The following is a 23957-nucleotide window of genomic DNA, read 5'->3' on the forward strand; positions in this document are numbered from 1 at the left end:
TTGGTAATGTGGAATTGTAAATCCTTTGAAAAAAATGCACGGTCAATTGAGGCTTGAACCGTGCATGTACTCTTTTGTCAATTGCCTCCCTAAATGCTTAGACGTTCCTCTTTGATGAAATAAAAGAATTACTTTCTTAAAAATTATTGCAGAACTATTTATCGCTTCATTTATACTTAATTTTTCTTTTTAGTAATTAAAATGATAACAACTCGCATTCCGCGATTATGACATGTAACAAAACCCTCGAGCAAAGCGATCCAGATTACGAGGAATACGATGAAAGAATGATGTAAGCTAATCTCCCACAAGAGATCGAACAGTTGGAAAGCCAGGAAAAGCCTAACCTTGAAGAGACAGAAGCAGTCAACCTGGGAAGCGAAGAAGACGTGAAAGAAACTCGAATTAGCATCCATTTAGAAGCAGAGCAGAAAGAAGAACTAGTCGAGCTCCTCCGATAGTACATCGACGTATTCATGACAATATGCCCGGATTAAGCAATGACATTGTTTTGCATCGATTGCCTACCTGCCAGACCGCCAGTTAAACAAAAACCCAGAAAGTTCAAGTCGGATTTGAGGATAAAAGAAGAAGTGACCAAGCAGATAGAGGCAAACGTGGTGAGAGTCACCAATTATCCTACATGGTTGACAAATATCATACCGATGCTAAAGAAGGATGGGAAAATCAAGATATTTATGGATTATCGAGATCTTAACAAGGCCAGTACAAAAGACGATTTCCCTTTACCAAACATCTATATTCTCATCGACAATTGTGCGAAGCACGAGCTGCAGTCATTCGTGGATTTTTTCGGCGGGTACCACCAGATCCTGATGCATGAAAAAGATGTGGAGAAGACAATATTCACTACGCCTAGGGGAGTTTATTGCTACATAGTCATGCCATTTGGCCTCAAAAACGCTAGTGCTACTTATATGAAGGCTATGGAGACCCTCTTTCATGACATGATCCACAAGGAAATCGAGGTATATGTGGATGATGTCATCATCAAATCTCAAAAGAGTGCATAACATTTGGACAACCTGAAGAAGTTTTTCAAACGTTTGCGGAGGTACAATTTGAAGTTGAATCCTGCAAACTGTGCATTTGGAGTCCCTACCGGATAACTGTTGGGTTTCATCGTAAGCAGGAAAGGGATAGAATTGGATTCTTCAAATATCAAATCCATTCAAGACTTACCGCCGCCTAAGAGCAAGAAAGACGTGATGAGTTTCCTTGGCATATTAAATTACGTCAGCAGATTCATAGCCCAGTCTACTATAATTTGCGAGCCTATCTTCAAGCTGTTGAAAAAGGAAGCTGCTACGAAATGGACAGAAGAGTGTCAGAAAGTGTGCAACAAAATCAAGGAGTACTTGTCAACTCTACCAGCATTGGTTCCCCCCGAGACTGAGAAGCCACTATTATTATATTTGTCTATTTTTGACAACACATTTGGAGGCATGTTGAGACAACACGATGAGACCGGGATGAAAGAGCAAGTTATCTACTACTTGAGCAAGAATTTTACACCATGCGAAGCCAAATACACCCTGATAGAGCGTACCTGCTGCGCTTTGACTTTGATCGCCCAGAAATTGAGGAACTACATGTCGGCATACACCACACACCTAATATCCCGGCTCGATCTACTCAAGCATATCTTTCAGAAGCCAATGCCAACAGGAAAACTGGCCAAATGGTAGATTCTTCTCAGCGAATTTGACATTGTGTACGTAACGCGGAAGGCCATCAAAGGACATGCCTTAGCTGACCATCTTGCATAGAATCCAATGGACAAGGATTATGAGCTGCTCACTAAATACTTTTTGGATGAAGAAGTGTTGTTCGCCTAGAAGACATTGCAGAGTCATACTTGGATGGAGAATGTTCTTTGACGGAGCAGCAAATTTCAAAGGAGTGGGAATCGGAGAAGTTTTAATTTCAGAATCAGGATAGCATTACTCGACATCAGCAAAGATAAGGATACCTTGCACAAACAATATGGCTGAGTACGAAGCATACATCCTCGGGATTAGGATGGCAGTCGACATAAACATCAAGGAGCTTCCGATCATAGGAGATTCTGATCTGTTGATACGTTAAGTTCAAGGAGAATGGACTAACAAGAACGTCAAGATCCTTACGTACCTGCATTGTGTGAAACAACTATGCAAGAAGTTCACAAAGATCAAGTTCAAACACATTCCTAGGATCCAGAATGAGTTTGTCGACGTTCTCGCAACTTTGTCGTCCATGATCTAGCATCTAGATAAGAATAACATCAATCCTATTGAGATGGATGTTCGGGATCAGCATGCATATTGTTTCTATGTAGATGAAGAGACAGACGCTAAGTTGTGGTACTACGACATCAAAAGGTTTCTTGAAAGAAGAGAGTACCCAGAGATTGCCACCAATGGTCAGAAGCGAGCAATCAAAAGGCTAGGGAATCACTTTTTCCTTAATGGGGAATTCCTATATAGGAGGGCCCCAGACTTGGGTCTGTTAAGGTGTATAAATGTTGCTAAATAGACCAAATTGCTAGAAGAAATACTTGCAGGGACATGTGGACCTCATATGAATGGCTTCACCTTAGCCAAGAAGATTTTAAGAGCCGGATACTTTTGGATGACCATGGAGAGCGATAGCATCCGCTATGTGCAGAAGTGTCACCAGTGCCAGATCCACGGGGATTTCATCCGGGTTCCACCTAATGAGTTGAATATAATGGGTTCACCTTGGCCGTTTGCCGCCTGGGGCATGGACGTAATCGGACCCATAGAGCCCACTACATCAAATGGACACCATTTCATCTTGGTAGACATTGACTACTTTACCAAATGGGTTGAATCTTCTACATACAAGGCGGTCACGAAGAAAGTAGTGGTAGATTTCGTCGGTAATAACATAGTCGGCCGATTTGGGATACCTATGTCGATCATCACCGACAATGCAGCCAATCTCAACAGTGATCTCATGAGGGAGATTTGTGAGAAGTTCAAAATCATCCACCATAGCTCTACAGCCTACAGACCGCAAATGAATGGGGCAGTTGAAGCAGCCAACAAAAACATCAAAAGGATCTTACGAAAGATAGTGGACAATCATAGGCAATGGCATGTGAAGTTATCCTTTGCCTTGTTAGGTTATCCTTTGCCATACATGTTGGTATATGGCACCGAAACTGTGATACCCGCAGAAGTCGAGATACCATCTTTGGGGGTCATTCAGGAAGCCAAGTTAGATGATGCAGAATGGATACGAGTTAGGCAGGAGCAACTCATGCTCATTGATGAGAAGAGAATAGACACAGTGTGCCATGGTCATTTGTATCAAAATAGGACCGCCAATGCATTCAACAAAAGGGTGAAACCTCGTCAATTTACACTGGGGCAATTGGTGTTGAAAAACATTCCCCCATCAAGAAGAAGCCAAAGGAAAGTTTGCACCAAATTAGCAAGGTCCATATGTGGTCCATCGAGTATTGTCGGGAGTAGCTCTGATCGTGGCAGAGATGGACGGAAGAGTCAGCACGAAGCCTATCAACTCAGATGCAATCAAGAGAAACTACATTTGAAGAGAGTAGAGTTATGTTTTGGTTGTAACAGAAATATGCCCGACCTGACTTCCCACAGCGGGATACGTAGGCAACCAATGTAGGGTCCGGTCTCTCTCCCCCTCTTCTTTTGTAATAGAAAATCCAAATATCATTTTGTATGTATTCAGAACTACGCCACAACTTGATTTCCTTTGGCAGGAATACGTAGGCAATCCTCATCGGATTTAGTCATCTATTGTAATTGAACTACTTTCTGGCCTGATTCCATTTGGATACGTAGGCAGTCTGAGTCAGACTCGGCCACTTCATTTTCAATCTCATTATTTTGCATCTTTTGTAATGGAACTACGTTTTGACCTGATTCCATTTGGATACGTACGCTGCCTGAGTCGGGCTCAATCATCATCATAATTTCTTTACTATTAACCTCGAACTGTGTTCAGACCTGATTCCATTTCGGAGACGTAGGCAACCTGAAAAGGTTCGGTCATAACACTAAGAAAACCTATGTAATGCATTCGTTTAGATTAGGACGCGATCGCAGCGACAAGAAGTTACGTCATCAGGGGCACCTCTGAGAATCGACGTCAACTGGACTAAATCTTCTAGAAACAATATTCACGTCTGAGGAAATTTCTAGAAACTTGTCAATCCGGAACGATGACAAAAAATGGATGATTTGCAAAATGTTTTCTAAAAAGACAACTTCATTCCACCTACCGAACATCATGGCATAACCTCACCAGGCCCGAGGCAAAGCCAAGACTACATTAAATATAAACCGACACCCCACTGTAAGAATTTTTCTTTGAACGCAGGACCGACATGGTACAAGGAAACGCTGGTGCACGCTGGGGAGATGACGGATCCGCTACTCTCTCATAACTATCAACTCTTTTTAATTATTTAAATTTTTCTCATATAATTGAATACTAACTCTCAAATCCTTTGCAGGTATTCTGGAACCAGGCCACCGATACGATCGGGACATATTGTAAATAGAAAACCACCTGCTTAATCAAGTAGAGCACTTTGTATATATCAAGCCGCTGGCCCCGCCGGCCGGAGCCATGTATATAGAAAACCGTCAGCTCAATCAATCAGAGCGTCCCGTACAAATCGAGTTGTTGGCTTTGCCAATCAAATGCCCTATATATAGCAAACTCTTCGTTTTGCCAATGGGAGTGTTCTGCACCGCCACGCTGCCTTATCATAGATTACAAGTAGATAGCTGCAAACCCCGTCACCAACGTTCTGCCGATCGATGACCGCAGTTAATTTTGAAGACAAGAGTATCTCTTAGGCACGCTCCTTATTTCTTTATTTTGTCTTGAATGTTTTGACGTCTTGCTCATGGAGCTTATAGCATTTTATATTTTTATCAAGTCAAAAACTCCCATCATGCGGAGATACTTTACATTTCAATGCAACTACTCCCATCACGCGGAGATACATTTTACATTATAAGTCAACTACTCCCATCGCGCAGAGATACTCCCAATGTAAGGAGACTTAATGCTTCGACAACTGCAAAACGGTACAAAGTCCGGCTAACAATCAAGTCAAATTCAAGTATCACATCGTCCCGATTCCAAATAACGGCGAGCTGGCAGCTAGGCATCATCAATCTTGCATCATTTACATCACACTCAAACACATTTGCATTACGATATATGGGTATGTGTGTATTATATTTTTTGCACGAACAAACATCGCAATGTGGAACTTCTTCTAAGCAGCAAACCAAGCTACACGCTATGAGGAAGGACAAACTCATAAGAGGGCCAAGGATCCAAACACAAACTTAAAACGAACAGTGGAACTCTAATTCTTCAAAATCTTTCGAATCAAGCCGCAATTTAGAGCTATCATGGGTACCAAATCTTTCGTCCCGCAGTATCGTCATAATACGATACTGGGGAAATTCCTGCAAGCATTGCCTTTTCCAAATCAGCACTTAAGAATTACATGAGGCCTTATCCTCGTTAAGCCCGAGGTATGTAAGCAATTCAAAGCTAGAATTCGGCCCCAACTCTTCAAACTTTTTCCGGAAGTCTCCTTAACTCCTCCCTTAATTCTAAAACTCATATTCTTCCTTAAATCCATATGTCATTCCTGCAATGTATGCCTAAAGTCGGGACAAAATTGGCCTTGGTTCGATTTCTTTGCCCGAAAACTCTTTTATCGTCTCCGTTCAAAGAGGGACAGCTATTGACAACTAATTCTGACATTCCTTTTAAAAATTAATTTATTTATACTTATTAATTTTTAATAAATATGTTAAAGATATTTTCTAATTAATAATACCTATTTTTAAGTAATTAATGGTGTTAATTAGTAATTTAATAACTATATAATTATAAAAAAAATATTATCTTTACTATTTTACCCTTTTTAAAATTATTAAAATAATTTTCATATTCATCACATAGGTATATAGTTAATTTATAAAGTTATTTCTCAATTTTTGGAAACATAAATTTTGTTTCAAAATAAATTCGAAATTAGTGTAGTAAATAGGAAAATAAGATATTTTAGTAAATAAATTAACTAATTAGAGTAAGTAGTGTATATTTGATGATTAAAATTTCTATCATATTTTATTGGAATTAATTAAGTTTAATTAAATTAATTTTAAAGAGGTTAAAGGCTAAATGGCTATAATTGCAATTGCTCTCCTAAACACAAATTGGCCATCTTTTAAATTGAAATTGGCCCAAACACAAGCCCAATCCGTATTTGTCCCGATCCACCCTCCCATTCCAACTTAGTAATCAGGGAAACCTTCATGCAGCCAATGAGTTCGTGCCACGTCACTCGTTACCTATACTCACAAAACAAACACACATTATTCTGACCGTTGTCCACATCATCAACGAACCAGGTTTAATCCCGTTTTTTAGTTATTTTAAAAGCCTCATCATATTTTATCTCAACCGTTAGATTACAAGAATCCAACGGCCACCGATGTTTTCCCTAAAACCATTTTAAAAATTCCTAAATCTCCAAATAATCGGAGTCGTTGATCAAAGGATCCAACGGCTTCCATTCCAACTCTCAGCCTTAACCTAGAGACCGAATTTGGTCTACCCCTAAAACCCTAATCATTTACCCTTGACCCAGCCGCCTCTCTTTTCCAAAACGCTCTCTACTCTCCCTTTTGCCCTACCTCATCAATCGCCAATACCTTGCACAAATTTGTGCAAGGTTATCTCAATCGAAGCCTGAAACACTCATCTTATCCCTACGCTACGAATCCTGCCGATTCATTTCCAATTCCACTAATAGAATTCAAAATTCTTAAGTCCAAAAACCCTAGCCAATGAGTGAAACTTCAAATTGTTTAATCTCTCTTATGCTCCATCAAATCGGAGCATGCATGGAGTTCTTTCAGAGATTCATCATAAGGATTCGACCCCAGAGTACAAACGTAGTGACCTCTGGTTTTAGTGTTTTACCCGATGGATCTTTGCTCTCAACGGTCGACCTCTCCCCTCTCAGGTAAAATCCTCACTATTTTCCCCTCTATTTCTTCAATTTTCACTCGTCTTTGCTTGCATCATATGGTAGTCGTCATTCTTGAATCTACCAAAACTCTAAGGCTTGAAGGCACTATAAATAGTAGCCTTAGTTTCTCTCACCTAACAACACCTAACAACCTAAGAAACACAATCTAATACGACTTTACAGAATCTATCAGAAACCCTAATTTCTAACTGATTCTTCGTCTTCCTCTCTTTCCGGTTCTGAGTTCAATTCGTTGGTAGTTGTTTGAGATTTGGTTCCTAAATGGCAAACAAGAATCCTTGTTTGGTTTACTTCTCAAAGAAAGGTCAATACTTCGACCCCATCCTTTCTTTTAATCGATTTTTGGTTAAAATCATGTCTACCCTTTTATTCTCTAATGATTGTTTATGTTCGTGGTGTGTTGTTGTTAACTTGTGTTGATAATCATGCTTTGCATATGAACCAACTATATCTCTTAATGTCTTGAGACTGAGTTAACACTAATTGACTACTCTTGCAAGATTAATGAATGCTCCTTAAGTTAAGTAATTTGTATGCTAATTAAAACTTATGTAGTTGGCTAAAGAACCTTAATGGTTCGGTATGCTTGTTCTATCTTTAGATTCTCTTGATAGTTGCTATGGTTCTCATGTTTACTCTATTTATTTTTACTTTATAGTTACCTATTGATATGTATCATGCACTTGAGGTTGCTTACTTGATAAACTAAAGTAAAAATAGGCTATGAACACCTGAGGTTAACTACAAGGCGATCAATCAGTTGAAATATATTAGTTTAAGTTTGTTTGGGTTGTTTTCTCTTTCCCAATGCATTTTCTGTGATTTTGCAGCTCTTGAAAAACCATTGTAATGAATTTTTGTTAGCCTTCATGACTGTTTGATCTTACCTGTGAGCTCCACTGTATAAGTATGCCTATGAATATAACCAAACTAGGTTCTAATGAATTGCTGCAATTAGCCTCATATGAACTCCGGTTGTTGTTGTTAACTTAGACCAAGCATGTTTAGAATGATTTTCAAGAATCAGGTTAAGAAACATAATTTGATTAAGAATTTTAGTTATTGTGTTTGTGTATCATCTCTTAAATTGGTCATGTTAAACTAGAACTTCATCATGTTAGGACTAATCTACTAAACCTGTATAAGTGGACTCACTATACCTAGTATAAAACTTTTATTATTCTGGACCACTATAATGATAGTCTAATCCCATGTTGTTTGGTGCTCAATCATGTTATAATGTTGTATCTGGTTAGAATGCGACATGTACATATTTAAATACCATCTGTTGGAAGTTCTATACACATCCATGTTTCAGAACTGAACTGTTATTTGTACACCATGTTTGTGATTGTACTTCCATATCATTGAAGCCTACTAAATTACTACAATATACCCATAGACTTAGGAGAGCCCTTTTTTATGTCTGTCTGCCCTGTTTAAGTGTATGACTGTATATTTAAACCAACCTAGATGGAATAAAAGATCTCTTTAGAGGGTCATGCATTTTCCTATCCCCTCTCTTTAGGAACCCTGAAGTAGATTGTTAACCCTTACATTTAGTGAGAAGCAGAGTGCTAGTCTGTGTGTACATATCATTAAGTGTAAATATGATTGAGAACATGATTACAGCTAATGATAAACCTACCATTGAGATTAATGAGGGTAATACACAGGAATATCTCCTATGAACTACATGACTTACATATTCTGGGTCCTTGTATTAGCATGTTGGTGTCTCTCATTGCTTGCTAGCATCTATAACTGATTCTGTTGAGTTCTCTCAAGCCTGATAAAAGTATATCACATTGTTTTATATGCTTGTGTGCAAACCATGATTTGTTTGATAATATTTTAGTGTTCTGAAGAGTTACTTACAAGATATATAGATCTCCTTATATGTTGTCATCACTTTGTATTGGAATTTACATTGAGTGCCTCATTAGCACTTAAACCTATAGGGAAGAGTAGGTGTGATTAGTTAGGTGTATTTGAGAGTAGAGTTTAGTTTTTGGTTGAAATATTCTCCCTGACACAAGCAATGCTAGGGGTCCTTGAGACCCTTGTGAACTTTGAAGTATCAGGGATCCAAAGGGTATCTTGGCCATGAATGGAATTTTACCTTAAGCCCTAAATCTATTGACATTTGCTAATCTCTCTAGATTTAGTGTTTAATGAAAATAAAGATCTCACTGTAAATTGCTTTACTTTGTGTAACTTCACATTAATTTGCACCCTTAACTATTGATAATTGTTACAGTTTGATCTTGGGTCTACATTGATATTATTTGTGTTTAAATGTTGAATTGGGTCATGTATCTATTGACCTTCTACTTTTCTTTTTTTACATAAATCTGAGTTGAACCTGCCGAGTTCTCAAAGAACTCCGGCCCAAACTCTTATCCCGAGCTTGGAGTTACCTAAAAGCTGTTATTGTTGTTCGTTGTTGCTGGGCCTAACATTCTTCAGGCCCAAAACCATGAGTATGGTTCACTTTTACTTTACATAATATGTTGTTTCCTTCTATGTGTATATAACACTGATAATATTTAGTGAATGCTTTCCCTTTATTAGCTTTGAATTACTTTAGAAACTTAACTAAAAAACTATAGATAAAATTAAAAGGAATTGTTGTTTATTACATTAGTTAATAACATCAACTTACTTAATTATTTCGCCCGTATGGTTTTCATTTTTGCGTAAACTAACCCTTTTTATGAAATCCTTTGAAGATCAAGGGAGATTTGAAAGCAAGCGACTTCCCCTTCTTTAAAAACCAGAATCGAGAAAAAAACAATTTCCAAGACATGTTTTCCAAAACAAAAATGAAACACGGTCGCGGTCGAAGGATACCTTAAATGATTTTCATCTAAAACTTGGGTACAAGATTTGAAATTGATCTTAAGATATATCTAAAGCCTACTTCTTCAAATAGCCTTACTTTACTAAAATTACACATATAGTCGTTTTATTTCTAGGGGGTGTCGAACACCTTCCCCTTAGAAGAACAAGAACCCTTACCCAAATCTCACCGGTTAGCAAACTAATAGGATGATGATTTTAATAATTAAATAGGTACCCTAGTATACCTTTAAATTTTATGTGGTGACTCTCTTTTATCATCAACAAGTAAACAACTAGTTGAATCTTGTTTTGACTCGTGCAAAATAGGATGCAACAATCTCCACAACCTGATGGAATGGAGTCTCAGTCTCCAACTCCCGTGCTAACCCAAATCTGAGGCTATAACCGAGTCCCTCAATAAATATGCGGACTCTCTCTCTAACAGTGGAAACCAAAGTAGGTTTATGAAGAAATAACTGAGTAAACCTCATAGCATACTCGAACACTGTCATACTCCCCCGGCGCAACTATTCGAACTCGGTACGCAACGCATCTGTGGAATGAACTCCCTCAAGAAGAGATCAGTGAACTGGGACCAAGTAAGTGGCGTTGTGCTAGCTGGCCTACTCGCCTCAGAAGTCTGGCACCATCTATATGTCGGCCCTGTTAGCTGGAAAGTAGTAAGACCGACCCCGCTCAACTCCATTATGCCCATAGCACGCAGAATATGGTGACACTGGTTAAGAAACCATGTTCATCCTCAGAAGCTATGCCACTAAAAAGAGGTAGGGTGATGCTTCTAGAACCGCTCCAACCTCTTCTGTTCCTCTACTAACGCATCTGGCCGACCTCGGGCTGAACCGCAATCACAGGATGCACCGGTACAACACTCGGAGCCAGATCAACATGAGCTCGTTGCTCTGGAGAATGGGCAGCGGGAGTTTGAGCTCCTCTCCCAACCTGAGAAATAGCCGGTGCAACTGGAATCAACCCCGCCTGAGCCAACGTACCAAACATGCTTAGAAAGTGCCCTAAAGTCTCCTGAAGTCCATGGGTAGCAACAGATACCTCGGGTGCTTGTTCCCCAACCGGAGCTACTGGTGTCTCCTCAGTCGTGGCCCTAGCATGGCCCCTCACTACGCCACGTGCTCCGCCTTTTCCCTGGCCTCTAGTAACACCAGCACTGGGGGCAGCATCATCAATAACTGAAGCTCGTGTCCTCAACATTTGTGAGATAATAGAATACAAAGGCTCAAACTTTGAAATCAATAAATCCGCATGATGAGGAATGAAAGAAGAGAAATTTCCTGATTGTTCCGTAGCCTCTTGAAGATAAGTACAGACGTCTCCATACCGATCTATAAGACTCTACTAAACTTGCTTATGATTCATAGAACCAATGAATCTAGTACTCTGATACCAACTTGTCACGACCCAAAATCCTACCTTAAGGGTTGTGATGGCACCTAGTCTCTCAGAATAGGTAAACCTACCACACAATAATATCGAATAGAATATAACAACTTTAAATATTAAATAAAAGCTAAGAAATGCCATAACATAGCAAAAACGGGGATACAACAGTCATAATCTGAAAACCCGATAATACTGAGTCATAAGCTTTACGAGGATTACATAATAAGTCACAAATGTACATCACTGTTTGGAAGACATAAACAATAACAAAGAAATAATATAAGGTGACTCTAAGGCTTACGAGCGGAACAACAGGTATACTTTGAAGTCTCCAACAGCTCGGGCTCAACACTCTAATAACCAACACGATCTAAGGTACCTGGATCTGCACAAAGAATGTGCAGAAGTGTAGTATGAGTATACCATAGTCGGTACCCAGTAAGTATCAAGACTAACCTCGGTGGAGTAGTGGCGAAGTTCAAGTCAAGACACTCACTAATCAAATAACATATGCAGGATATCAACATAAAACTAACAACGGAAAGCATAATAGAACAAATATTAACAACTTCGGAGAATGTGTAACAACAACTTCAATATAAAAATAACCGTTTATTCCAACGAAATATCAATGGGGATGAGGCATGTGATATCATATAAAAATCAACCGACATTTCATAAAACATAAGCCAGTAACATTTAAGAAACAAGTGTGAGATCAAAACAACAACCCAGGTTCCAACACATGAGCCACATCAACAGATCGCCCCGATATATCTCACAACAATCCCAACAAAGCCACCTTTATGTCGCCGCATGCACATAAACAATGATTTGCCTTCCTTATGTCGCCACATGCACATAAAATAGCCACCATTATCTTTTCGCATGCACATCACAATGAAATGCCTTCCATATGTCGCTCCATGCGCATCTCATTCACGCAACAATAATTAACCCGCACAACACATACACATGTGCCACAATATCACCGAAGAACAATACATATGTCACATCAAGATATAGCCTACGGCTCAACGACAATGTGCACAAGAATCAGAGCAATAAAGTAAGAGTGTGGGGAGTATTCAACAACAAAATAAGTTACATATAACAAACAACCCCAATTCAAGTCATATTAATAGCCTAAGGTCTAATCCGGTCATTTCTCACACATACGCCTGTGTACACGCTCGTCACCTCATGTACACATCGTTTCACATAGCACAAATAATGAAATTTAGACCAAATTCTAAGGGGTAGTTTCCCCATACAAAGTTAGGCAAGAAACTTACCTCAAATAGCTCTAATCAATACTCTTAAAACACTATTTATTTGAAACTCACCTTTGCAATGCTCAAATGTAGCTAAAAACGACACAATAATATCAAACAATGCAAGAGAATTCAATTTCAATTAATAAATTTAAGATCTTTACCAATTTTCAAAAAAGCCAACAAAAGTCAACCCCAAGCTTGCAGGTCAAAACCTGGGTCGGGGGGTAAATCTCGACTACCCATAACCTCACGAGTCTATATATGTGATTGATTTTCAAATCCAAGTCCATATCAACCCTCATGTCTCAAATTTTTATTTTTCAAAACATAGTAAAAAATTCCCAAAATTCTCATGATTTTGATGTTAAAATCCATAAATAATCATGTTATAAATTCAAGATTGAGTCAAAATCACTTACTCAATAGCTTTGTATGAAAATCCCCTCCTAAAATCTCCTCCCACCGATTCTAGAGCTCAAAATGTGATAAATTAAGACTAAGTCCCATCTTTTAACCAAGTTGCAAAAGTCGCATTTGCGACCTGGGTTCGCAAATGTGATCCCTCACAAATGCGACCTGGTGATCGCAAATGCGATGCCTGATATGCCTAGGGAATGTCAAAAAGCAACATAGACTTTGCAGTTGTGAAGTCAGCCCATGTCGCAAAAGCGACTGCCCAAGCCCAGATCCCCCTTCGCCGTTGCGGTCAAGGCGTCACATTTGCGATATGTGACACCCCCTGACCACTTGCACTTGTGATATGCCCTTTGCAATTGTGATAATCGCAATTGCGAAATGGTGATCGCATTTGCAATAATTGCAGCACCAGCACACCAGTAATCTAAAACTTAATTCCAATGGTATAAAACATGTTCGAAACTCACCCGAGCCCCCCGGGATCCACACCAAACATCCACACAAGTCTAAAAATATCACACGAGCTCGCTCGCGAGCTCAAAATACCGAAATAACATCCAGAACCACGAATCGAACACCAAAATGTATAAAAATCACAATGAAACTCAAGAACTTCTAAAATCACAACCAAGCATTTAATTCTTACAAAACCAACTCGGAATGACACTCAACTTTGCACACAAGTTCCAAATGACAAAACAGACATATTCCAAATCCTGAAATCAAAATACAAACCTGATAGCCACAAGGTCAACCTATGGTTAAACATAGGCAAATTCTAAACCTTCAAATTGCCAACTTTCGGCGAAAAGAGCCAAATCAACCTAGGAATCTCCGAATCAAATTTCGGGCATACACTTAAGTCCAAAATCACCATACAAATCTATTATAACCATCAAAACACCATTCTAGGGTTATTTTCACAAAAGTCAAACCTCTATCAACCCTTCCAACTTAAGCGTCCAAACTAAGAACCAAATGTTCTAAATCAATCTAAAACCTCCCCAAAACAAAACCAACAATCCCCCCAAGTTACATAACCACAAATACACATAGGGGAAGCTTCTAAAGAGAAAATGGGGCTCAAATACACAAGACGACTGGACGGGTCGTTACAACCTCATACAAGCTCGCTCGTCAGCTCAATACACCCAAATAGCTTCTACAATCAAGAATCAAAGATCAGAATTCTTTTCTTAACTTTCAAACCTTCAACTACGTCGAACGCATCCAAATCATGCTTAAATATTCTGGATCATAACCAAACTTCACACACAAGTTCCAATCAGCAAAATGAATATATACAAGGTCTCAAAATCATAATCGGAGTCCAACAACACCAAAGTTAACTCTCGGTCATACTTAAGAACTCTCCAATCCTTCAACTTGCCAACTTTCGGCAATTAGAGCAAAACTTTTCTAGGAACCTCCGAATACGAATCTGACCACACGCCAGCCAACATCACCATATGAACCTATTGAAACCATCAAATCTTGATTCCAAGATCGTTTATTCAAAAGTCAAACCTTAGTCAATTTTTCTAACTTAAGGCTTCCAAATTAAGAATCACTCTTCCAAATCAACTTCGAATCTCTCGAAAAACAAAATCAACCATACATGCAAGTCGTAATAAATCATATAAAACTATTCAAAGTCTCGAGTTACCTAACGGACTACCAAAGCTCGACTATCGAATCATTACATTCTCCTTCACTAAAATATACATTCACCCTTAGATGTGCCAAGAGTCATCCCAAAGTCCTCAATTAACTACGTAAGCTCATCGTGCACATATAATAAGATATCTCATGCCAACTCAATCCATATAAACCCATTAACACATTCCTGACTGAAGGTTCTTCCTTCAATCTAAGCCTTAGAACCCAAACTCCAACATTCGGAACCCCCTCTAAGATCTGATTCTTGTATATATACTTTGTATCAATCCCCACAAGATGCATATTCTAGTATATAAATGTTGTATCAATCCCTACAAGCCACATCGAGCCATAAATATATTTCCAAGATGTAACCACCTGATGTACCGCATAACTATACTCATAACAATATCTTTGGACCCCAATAGATGCTCATTACCAAACTCGGTACTTCTAACATACCTCATATCCAATAAAACCCTATGTCAAACCTTTGTAACACCATCAATTTAAGAAGTCATGGAGTTCTCTCACCCGGCGAGAACCATTGCAAAATTCCGAACTGACTAATATTTGTCTTCTTCTAAGAATACCTTATACAAATACAATTGCACAAATTTCAAGTCCAATAAACTCGTCTCACCCAGTACAAACTACTCAACCTATATGTGTAACGACTCGGCCGATCATTTTGAGAATTTAAGTCTCGTTCAGTGGAATAAGGCCCCAAGAAGCTTTGTATTATGTGTATTGACTTGTGTGCGTGATTGAATTCAAGTACCAGATGATTCAGAGTAATTTGGGATACTTAGTCCCTAAAACGGAAGCTTAAGCCTTAGGATTTTGATCGTAGTCGAAACTATGTGAAGACGACTCCGGAATGGAGTTCTGTCGATTTTGTTAGCTCCGTTGGATGATTTTGGACTTAGAAACGTGTCCGGACTATGAATTTGAAGTTTGTAGCTGATTTAGGCTTAAATTGGCGAAAGATAAATTTTTGGAGATTTTTGACCGGAAGTGGACATTTTTGATATCGGGGTCGGATTCCAATTCCGTAAGTTGGAGTAGGTCTGTAATACTGAATATGACTTGTGTGCAAAATTTGAGGTCAATCGGACGTGGTTTGATAGGTTTTGGCATCGTTTGTAGAAATTTGAAGTTTCAAGTTCATTAAGTTTGAATTGGAGGGTGATTCATGTTTTTAGCATTGCTTGATGTGATTTGAGGGCTAGACTATGTTCGTATGGTGTTATAGGACTGGTTGGTATATTTAGTTGAGGTCCCAGGGGCCTCGAGTGAGTTTCAGATGCTTAACGGATCAAAATTTGGACTTGTGTAATTGCTGAAGCTTTCAAGCTTCTGGTGTAATCGCACCTGCGGTAGGGTGGCCGCAGGTACGGACACGCACGTGCGAGAGGCCAAGAGCAGAAGATGGATTTAGGAGATGGACAGGGGTCGTAGGTGCGAGGGAAGTTCCGCATCTGCGAGCCTGCAGATGCACTTGAAGTTCCGCAGATGCAGAGAGTGAGCTGGAGGGGCAGTCCGCAGAAGCGGATATTTGTTCGCAGGCGCGCACTCGTAGATGCGGCCATTTGATCGTAGAAGAGGACCCAGGTGTGTAAGTCAAGTCCGCACCTGCGATGGATTTTCTGCAAGTGCGGCGTCGTAGGTGCGACTATGGGTCCGTATGTGCGAGATCGCTGGGCAGAAAAGAGGAAATTTTGAGGGTTTGGTCTCATTTTCATTTTGAGCCTTTGAGAGCTCGGTTTTGGGTGATAATTTGGGAGATTTTTTCAGAGGAAGCTTTTGGGTAACGATTCTTAACTCATTTATGGTTATATTCCACTAATCTATAGTTGATTTCATCATTTAATTAAGGAATTTGGTTGGGAAATTTGGGAAAAGGTTGGAAGGTTCTTCAAATAAATTTTTGAGTTTTGATTCGGATTTTGACATCGGATTTGGATAATTTTGGTACGAGTGAACTCGTGGTTGATTAGGTGTTTGTATTTTGTGACTTTTACCAGATTTCGAAATGTGGGCCCGGGTCGACATTTTGGGCCGAATTTTTGATTCTTTGCTAAAGTCGTAGATTTATTATTTAAATTAATTTTTCGTAATTTTATTCATGATATGTAATTGTGTTTGTCTAGATTTGTGCCATTTAGAGTCGGATATTCGAGGAAAGGGCATTTTACTGATTGATTGAGCTTGGTTCGAGGTAAGTATCTTGCCTAACTTCGTGTGGAGAAACTACCCCTTAGGATTTGAGTCTTCTATGCTAATTGTAGTCCGTGTACGCGAGGTGACGAATATGTGCTCGGACTTATTTGTGGAAAGTTGGCCTTTTAAGGCTCTTAGGTCCTTGTATTCACTGAATATGCAATTGTTATGTTATGAATATGTCTCTTAATTACTAGTTTCACCTCTACCTGCTTTAATTAGAATTAATTGCTTCATAATCCGCCCTTGATGCTTATTTGAGTCATTTGTGCCTTAACTGAAATTGTTATCTCTTCTATTGCCATGTTATCTTTCCCCTAACTACTTATCTTTATTTAAAGCTATAATTATCTCTTTTTATAATTGTTCATCCTTAATTGAGGCTATGATTATCTTTCTGCTGCTTATCCCTAATTGAACTTGTTGTATCTCTTTCTTAATTGCCAACCTTAAAAGAAGTTAGATATCCTATATTTTAGTTAACTTGTCCTTATTTGGAAATATTCACCTTATGTTATCTCCCTCGTTGTCGAACTGTACATTATGGACCGTTGTTACATAATATTTCCTTTCTTGTTGAGTTGTTCTTATTATTACTAGCATTCTCTATTGTGGCCACTCCTCGTGAATTAATTCCTCCGTTTCTTTGAGTTTTGGAATTTCTGAGTTGATTTATTTGTTGTACCATTGTATTAGTGTTATTGTTGTTGTTGTATTTGTTGTTCTTGCGTATTTACTTTGGGACTACGAGGCGGTACCTCGGGAGATCCCCTTGTCTTGCATATTTACTTTGGGACTACGAGGCAGTACCTCGGGAGATCCCCCTGTATTGCATATTTACTTTGGGACTATGAGGCGGTACCTCGGGAGATCCCCTGTTGAGCATTTACTTTTGGGACTACGAGATGGTATCTCGGGAGTGCCCTTTGTTGATATCTCTTTGTTATGGGGTTGCACGAGGTTTCTGCGGTGCCATTGTTACTATTGATATTTGCACATGCGGCGTGACAAGGCGGTATATATATATGTGGGTTGCGCATGTGGCGAGATAAGGTGGGAACATTATTATGCACGTGTGGCGAGACAAGACGGGCATTTACTTTACTATTGCACACGTGGAAAGACAAGGTGTGCTATGTCAGGGATTGATTTGTGATGATTTGTGATGACCTGGGGGCATTCTTGTTGTTGATATTTATGTAGTGGTATACTTATCTGTGTGAGCTTTATCTCTTGAAAGTTGTGAAAAAATATTCTACGTGTTGTCCGTTCTTTTCCTTATGCTCACTAGCTGGTATGAACTATGTTAGGACACTTGCACAAGCATACACGTTAAGCACTTTTATCGAATAAGAGGCTTCCTTGATATTGTTGAGTATAGATGCACACCCTTGCTTGCTTGCCTTCTATGTGAGAATGGCTCTATTTGGCACGCGAGTCGTCAGTGCGGTTATGAGGTGTAATGAGGGCATAGGATGCCAAGTGTTAGGGTTCAGCTATTGAGACCTGTGAGTTGTGATTGTCCGAGGTTCGGTACCTCGTGGAGTTTATTGACTAAAACCCGGTGTGAAAGTTGTCGTATTGTTGAGTTGTTACTTGCCCTTTCTTTATCTGTGATTATCGGACTTAGGCTGTGTTTTCGTTCATTCTTCTACGTTATCATTATGGTGTTTCGCTGATAGTTGTTATTTTCCTTCCTTATTGCAATTACCATATTAATTTCCACTTCGCGTAGTCTTTATATAGATATCATACTCTATTGTTTCTATACTTATACTTGTTCAGGTTATTTAGTCCAGTAGGTGTCTTGACTGTACCTCGTCACTACTCCACTGAGGTTAGTCTTGATACTTGTCGGGTGCTGCCGTGGTGTACTCATACTACACTTCTGCACATTTTTGTGCATATCCAGGTATTTTGGGGTCAGGTGATCATTAGCTAGCTGTGTGGATTGTTGCTGTGGAGACTCAAGGTAAACATGTTGCTGCATTCGTAGGCTTCGAAGTCACCTTCTGATTTGTATTCATACTGTTGCTTTATTTCAAACAGTTGTATTTCGAAGCATTGTAGCAAACTCTGTAGAGCTTATGACTTGTACTACCGATTTTGGGAATTGTAAATTTTATAGAGAAATCCTTTCAAAAGTTGCTAGATGTTATTTATTATTGTTGTTATTCAATAAATGTTAGGCTTACCTAGTCCCTAAGACTAGGTGCCATCACGATATCCTAACGGAGGAAAAATTGGGTTGTGACAATATGCCCTACCGGTATGTAGAACCTCACGCGGCATGATTCGTGCACCTAATGTGCTATAACCGGACATCTCGAATATGACCAATAATGGAAAGAGAACCAAATAGGAGAGCTTTCTAACAAGTTTAACATATATAACAATACAAGCATAATGTTATGAACTCATCCGACAAAGGGAAAATAAAACACACAAAATAAACACAAGGAATGGTATCCCACATAACTCCTTTGTGGCGCGCAACCCGATCCAAACACATCAATCCACATAGGGATACCCATCGAGCCATAATGCTTATGCTCACTAAATACATGTGTATAAATAAAAAGCACATAAAGTGCATACACATAACCATGAGGAGACGGATAGTATAATACATTGACTAAGGTGCACTAAGCAAATCAACATCTCAAGAGTTATCTCGCTCATATGATGCCACAAAGCCTAAACAAGGCCACAACATGCGTGCAAATAATCAAGTAATTTCACAACCAATCATATCATAAGAGAGTAACACATGAATAAATCAGGGTGCGAATAAGATCAACTCCACCCGATGTCATACTATAGCAAAAATGGTGTGCTGAGTATGCAAACCAATCCAACATTGAATACACATTCTCATTAGGCATGTCAATGGGCTAGCAAACCAATTTGGATTATTCCAAAATAGGTAAATAGCCTTCCAAAAGTCCACAGTGACCATATCCATGATACACACAATTAGTTGTCAAATCCTGAACACACTTCCACAGTCTGCAATCAAGTGATAGTCTAGCTCTATGAAAATCGAATCTCTAAACCTCAAGAATAAATAATCTTCATACCTAATCTCTAACTCCACCACTTAGGTGGCGGCCACGTTAAACATACACAATCACATCATAATAAATACTAACATATATCTCCTGCGCCAAATAGTAAAACTTGAATCTCAACGGTTATTAACTATGTGATCTCTGTAGTACTAGTTAAGCATCCTCAAATCAATACACGATGCATCTTCTGCAACACACACTCTCAGTGAGTAATACAAGATGCTAGCATTCTCTCAAACATCTAAAATCTCCCATACTGTCTAAAACTCATGACATTCCTTTCAAAACAGAACTGCAACCTTGTCCATTCAATCTCAATGCCACACAGCTCACTACATCTAACATGTTATCATAAGAAGATACAAAAATCTCATTATCAACTTTGAATCACTAGGATATACGCTACATCAACCTAAAATCTTTCACTTAGCCCAATTCAGGAGGAAATCACAACTCGCAATAAGCTTCCCGTGCCTGTAGAAGACATCAACCGCAAGTCATGGTCAAAATCATTGCAAGTTCTTTGGAACCTATTTGCACAACCAAGATATCTAAACTGAATCCCTCTAAATCAAGCGAGTCACGTAAACTACCAAACCCAAGAGTCTAGATGCAAAGCACCTGCAAAGCCTTATCATACCAAAGGAACCAATCACTTCTATTACCATACCAAGTCATTGTTATACTGACCCAAATTCTTCATATTACTCATGACCCTCCTTCAAGGCTAAACTATTCACCCCAATATACTATGGACCTCAATGAAAACTCATACCAAGTGTTCCCAACATAAAACCTCGTCGTCCTAAGACAGTAAGCCACTTTATACCCTCCCATGCACCCAATAGTACCTCAAACCGAAATGTCTACTCTGAAGAGAACTTCAATGAATCTGAAGCTATTTCTTCCATCTCTCCCGCACTGCATCGCAAAACTGATAATGATGCATAAATGCTCCAAGTCTCTTTCACTATCCACACAAATCTCAAATTCTTAGTCACACACAAATTCAGGAATTTCTTCACATATTAAATATTGAATCCATTAGAACCTTCCCGAGAATTACCCACTATGCCCTAGTCCTGAATACATAGCCAATCATGCCAAACGATTAGTGCTCCGTTAGAACATAAATACTCCAAAAAGAAACAACCGAGTGAATCTTTTCCCTTGCACACTACTTCCACGGAAGATTGTCGAACCTAACTCATTCCACAACTTCCATATATATCACTAAGGTGAAATACAACACACCCAGCAATTCCTTGATCGAATCATCCTCGAAGTCATCCTCCTTAAGTCATAACTAATTCATAAGTGTCCCTTAGTCTAGAATCTATAACAACACATGACTATGTGATCCAATCATCGATGGTAGAATCCCCAACTTGGGTTTAAGCCATATTTACAAAACCCAAGAACCCATAATGACTGCTCATCTTCAGCTACCATGACCTAACACTATTAATCAGCTGAATTTCTCATAAGCTCATGTTGCACTAATCATAATACATCCCAAATTATCAACCCAATGCACACTCAACCTTATGACAGTCATGTCATCTTCTGCAAGCAATACAAACTCACATCGTAGCACATACATCCCATTGGATTGAAGGTAAAACTCTTCATAGAAATCTTATAAGAAATCATGCATCATCCAACCTTCTCACATGAGATAGTCCTCATATGTAACCTAATATCAACATCTTTCTATGACCTTACCGTGGCTACAACCACTATGTAATCAATTGATCCTCCTGAGTCTACACTCGTACGCAAGCTGTACGAATCTGCTTCATTCCATCAATGAATAACCAAGAGATCCACTAACGCATCTAGAACTCCAGACCATATTGTACACCAAGATGATATTCAAGCATTCGCAATCCCTTTATATATCAAGCAAAGACCCATCTCGTCACAATCAAACTCTAGAAATGTAAGAAGTCATCACCAGAGTGAAAGGTTTTGACTTAGCCATTTGTCCACAATGACCCAAATAGCATCACACTTCTTTGAGATCTGTGGAAACCCTACCACAAATCCACAATGATATGCAGAATTATATTCCGAAGTAAGCAACTCAGTCTCTGGCGCTCATACCTGGCCTGCTGACAATTCAAACACCACATGACATATCCAATAATGTTCTTCCTCATCCTTCGCCCCCAATAATGTTGCTCCAAATCACGACACCTCCTTGTAGCACCCAAATGAATTGAATAATGCATACTATGGGCCTCCTCAAGGATCAGCTCCCTCAAACTATCAACATTAGAAATATAAATTCGACCCTGAAGTTGTAATACACTGTCATCACCAAGGGCCATATCTGTAACACCACCTCGCAACACTGTATTCCTAATGACAAGCAAATGAAAATTATCACACCGACGAGCTCTCGTGCGCTCAATCAAGGACGACCACGCAACCACACCAGCAGGGACTCAACTATGCTCAGAGATATCCAATCTCACAAATTTATAAGACAAGGTCTGGACATTCATAACTCTCTGTTGCATCAAACTCATATCTTTTTGTCTGAATAATTGTTAAAGACTTCAATGGCTAATATAAACCTCCCATGACACTCCGTTAAGATAATGCCTCCAAGTCTTAAGTACATGCTCGATAGCAGTCGACTCCACATCATGAACCGGGCAATCCTTCTCATGGGGCCTCAACTACCACGATATGTAAGCAACCACTCTACTATTCTGCACCAACACCGCACCAAGACCAGTGCATAAAACATCTCAATACATTGTTTATGGCCCTAACATGTAGGCAATGCCAACACCGGGATGTTATAGATAGAAAACCCCTCCACAAGCGACGACAATAGTATGCCTTCATAACAAAGGAGAGAATCATCTCATACCATATTTGCATCATCATCACCGCTCACTGGTGCCCAACTGATATCGAGTACTCAACATCGTGTAGGAATGAATAGGAAGGTAGTGAAGATATAGGCTTGAAGTTGAAATAAGGTCGCACGATAAAGAAATCAAGAAAGGGAAAGTTCCTAAAGCCTTATAGCCTATCGCAGATAGATACTAACATCTCTGTATCAATCCACAGGACTCTAGTAGGCCTGCTCGTGATTAATGAGACCCTTAGAACCTAGAGCTCTGATACTAACTTGTCACGATCCAAAATTTCTCCAAAGGCCGTAATGGCATCTAACCTGCTTGCTAGGCACGCCAACGTACATAAACAATCATAGAATCCAATTACTAAGTCATTCACTACTTCATGATATAAATAATAAAGCGGAATATATGTCAATTCAATATCAACAACAACAACAAGAACAAACCCAGTGTGGTCCCACAAAATTATAAAATCAAAGACAAGGTCTAAATATGACCATAGTTGTCTAACAAACACCTAAACCCCAGTGTCACTACACCACGCGCATCTAATAAGAGTAACTAACTTCAAATGAATAATAACATGTGTCCGAAATAGAAATACATAAACAGAAATGAATAGGTTGCGAAGGGGAATCCATGTGCTACGGACTAGATCAAGTACAATAGCTCACCACAAAGTCTCCAATAATACTCCTACTCATCTCAAAGGATACCGCTAATATCAGTCTCAGAACCTGCACAAAATATGCATTAGTATAGTATGAGTATAAAATCACGGTACTCAATAAGCATCAGGTTTATCCTCTAAGAAGTAACGATGAGGGGTAGACACTAACACCTACTAATAGTTCAATAAGCATATGAAAATATAAATAGAATATGTGATAAGGTATAATATCATCAGTCAAGTCCAAAAGCAATGGTGTAGTAAATTTAGAATTTAGGCATACTTAAATAAAGAGATGGGGTACAATATCTGTTTCTTAATTCTTTCATTATCATGATATGAGTCAATTAACATTCAAATGTGTATAAGAGCCTCTACATGAGTCTAAGCTATCAGTGCGTGCTCATG

At 39.1% G+C, this 23957-nt stretch overlaps 1 protein-coding gene across 1 annotated transcript in view; it reads left to right on the plus strand.

Moving 5' to 3' along the window:
- Positions 1–500: 500 nt before the first annotated feature.
- LOC142178175 (uncharacterized) overlaps positions 501–23957 on the plus strand; it is a 35134-nt gene continuing 11677 nt past the window's right edge. The window contains exons 1-4 of the mRNA XM_075247505.1: positions 501–820; positions 1154–1400; positions 2342–2425; positions 2539–3532. Of these exons, the coding sequence (XP_075103606.1) occupies positions 501–820; positions 1154–1400; positions 2342–2425; positions 2539–3532 (1645 nt within the window). The remainder of the gene's footprint in view (positions 821–1153; positions 1401–2341; positions 2426–2538; positions 3533–23957) is intronic.

Source organism: Nicotiana tabacum, chromosome 24 (genome assembly GCF_000715075.1).
Source record: "Nicotiana tabacum cultivar K326 chromosome 24, ASM71507v2, whole genome shotgun sequence".
Classification (NCBI taxonomy): Eukaryota; Viridiplantae; Streptophyta; class Magnoliopsida; order Solanales; family Solanaceae; genus Nicotiana; species Nicotiana tabacum.